The 1295-nt window shown below is 60.8% G+C and overlaps 1 protein-coding gene across 1 annotated transcript in view; it reads left to right on the forward strand.

Annotated features, from left to right (window-relative positions):
- Nucleotides 1-1295, forward strand: part of LOC104169478 (TNFAIP3-interacting protein 1-like) — a gene marked incomplete at its 5' end in the record, with an annotated part of 3812 nt that overhangs the window by 1532 nt on the left and 985 nt on the right. Inside the window, 3 exon segments of the mRNA XM_009710403.1 lie at nt 234-356; nt 677-802; nt 1120-1199. Coding sequence (XP_009708705.1) covers nt 234-356; nt 677-802; nt 1120-1199 — 329 coding nt within the window.

Consider the following 1295-nt stretch of genomic DNA (forward strand, 5'->3'; position numbering starts at 1 on the left):
ACCCCCTCCTGCCCAGCTCTTTGTCCAGGCAGGAGCTCGTGTCAAACAATGTCCACCACATTCCTCTAAGGCTCCCAGGAAAGGGGGGTCAGGGCAGGGATCTGTAGTCCCTCTTGTTCTTGCCCAGTTACACCTGGTTCCCATGCTGGGCATGTGCCCATGGTCCTCTGGAGACAACATGGGCACAGCACCTTGCTCTGACCCCCTTCCCTGCTCCTCCTCTTCCTCTCTAGGCACTAGAGGAGGCCTTGAATGTCCAGGCCTCTCCGCCCCCCATCTTTGCCAGCACCATGGAGCCGGCAGGGAAGGTGCCACAGCAGGAGCTGCTGACCCAGAACGAGCTCCTCAAGCAGCAGGTAGGGCAGGACACGGAGCCACTGGAGACAGGGAGGGAGCTGCAGATCCTGGACTTCCCCGGCAAAGAGCCCAATGTGGCCAGGAGCAGCCCAGCAGCCCTGGCGAGCATCAGGGCTGTGGTGGTGGGGAGTTGGGGACTGAGCTCAGCACCCTCTAGGCCTTCAGCTGGAAGGACCACAGCTGTGGGCCATTGTCCCAACCCATGTGCCTGGGACTTGGCGTAGCTGGTAGGGTCAGGGATGGCAACACAGTGATGAGAAGTGCTTGGGGGACATGTGTGCCCTCAGCCAGGTGCACTCACATCCCTCCCTCCTGCCAGGTGAAAATTTTCGAGGAGGACTTCCAGCGGGAGCGGAGTGACAGGGAGAGGATGAATGAGGAGAAGGAAGAGCTGAAGCAGCAGCTGGAAAAGCTGCAGAAGCAGTTGGTCCTTTCCAACAACCAGGTGAGCAGCGCTGAGTGCCACTGGCAGCACTCTGGCAACCCTGTGTCCTCCCTGGGTCTGTCAGAGGTGCTTGTCCCCAGTGTCATAGCCCCCGTACCTGCCTCAGAGCAGGGGCTCGGGTGGGACAGAAAGTCCAGAGGGATGGTTTTGCTGCTGCTTGTCCCTGCCAGAGCATCTCCTTTCACTTGTGTCTTCCTTCTGCCCCTCTCCTGGGGATCTGATGTGGGGGGACCAGTGCAGGGCATTGCAGCAACCCTCGCCCCACAATCACAGGGGGTGACAGGGTGGGCTCTACACAACCCCCCCCTTGCTCCCAGCTGCGAGCTTCCAAGGACGACTGCCAGAGGGAGAAGGAGGAGAAGGAGAAGCTGAAGAGGCTGCTGAAACAGCACAAACAGGTGGGGATGGGAGAAAAACCCTTTGTTGGCAGAGGGGCTGGGGGCTGCAGGCCTGGCCCCAGCCCCTCATCTCCCGTTGGAGGGGCCGCTCCCGA

The sequence above is a fragment of the Cariama cristata genome, unplaced genomic scaffold, assembly GCF_000690535.1.
Source record: "Cariama cristata isolate BGI_N322 unplaced genomic scaffold, ASM69053v1 scaffold22221, whole genome shotgun sequence".
NCBI classification, from domain to species: domain Eukaryota; kingdom Metazoa; phylum Chordata; class Aves; order Cariamiformes; family Cariamidae; genus Cariama; species Cariama cristata.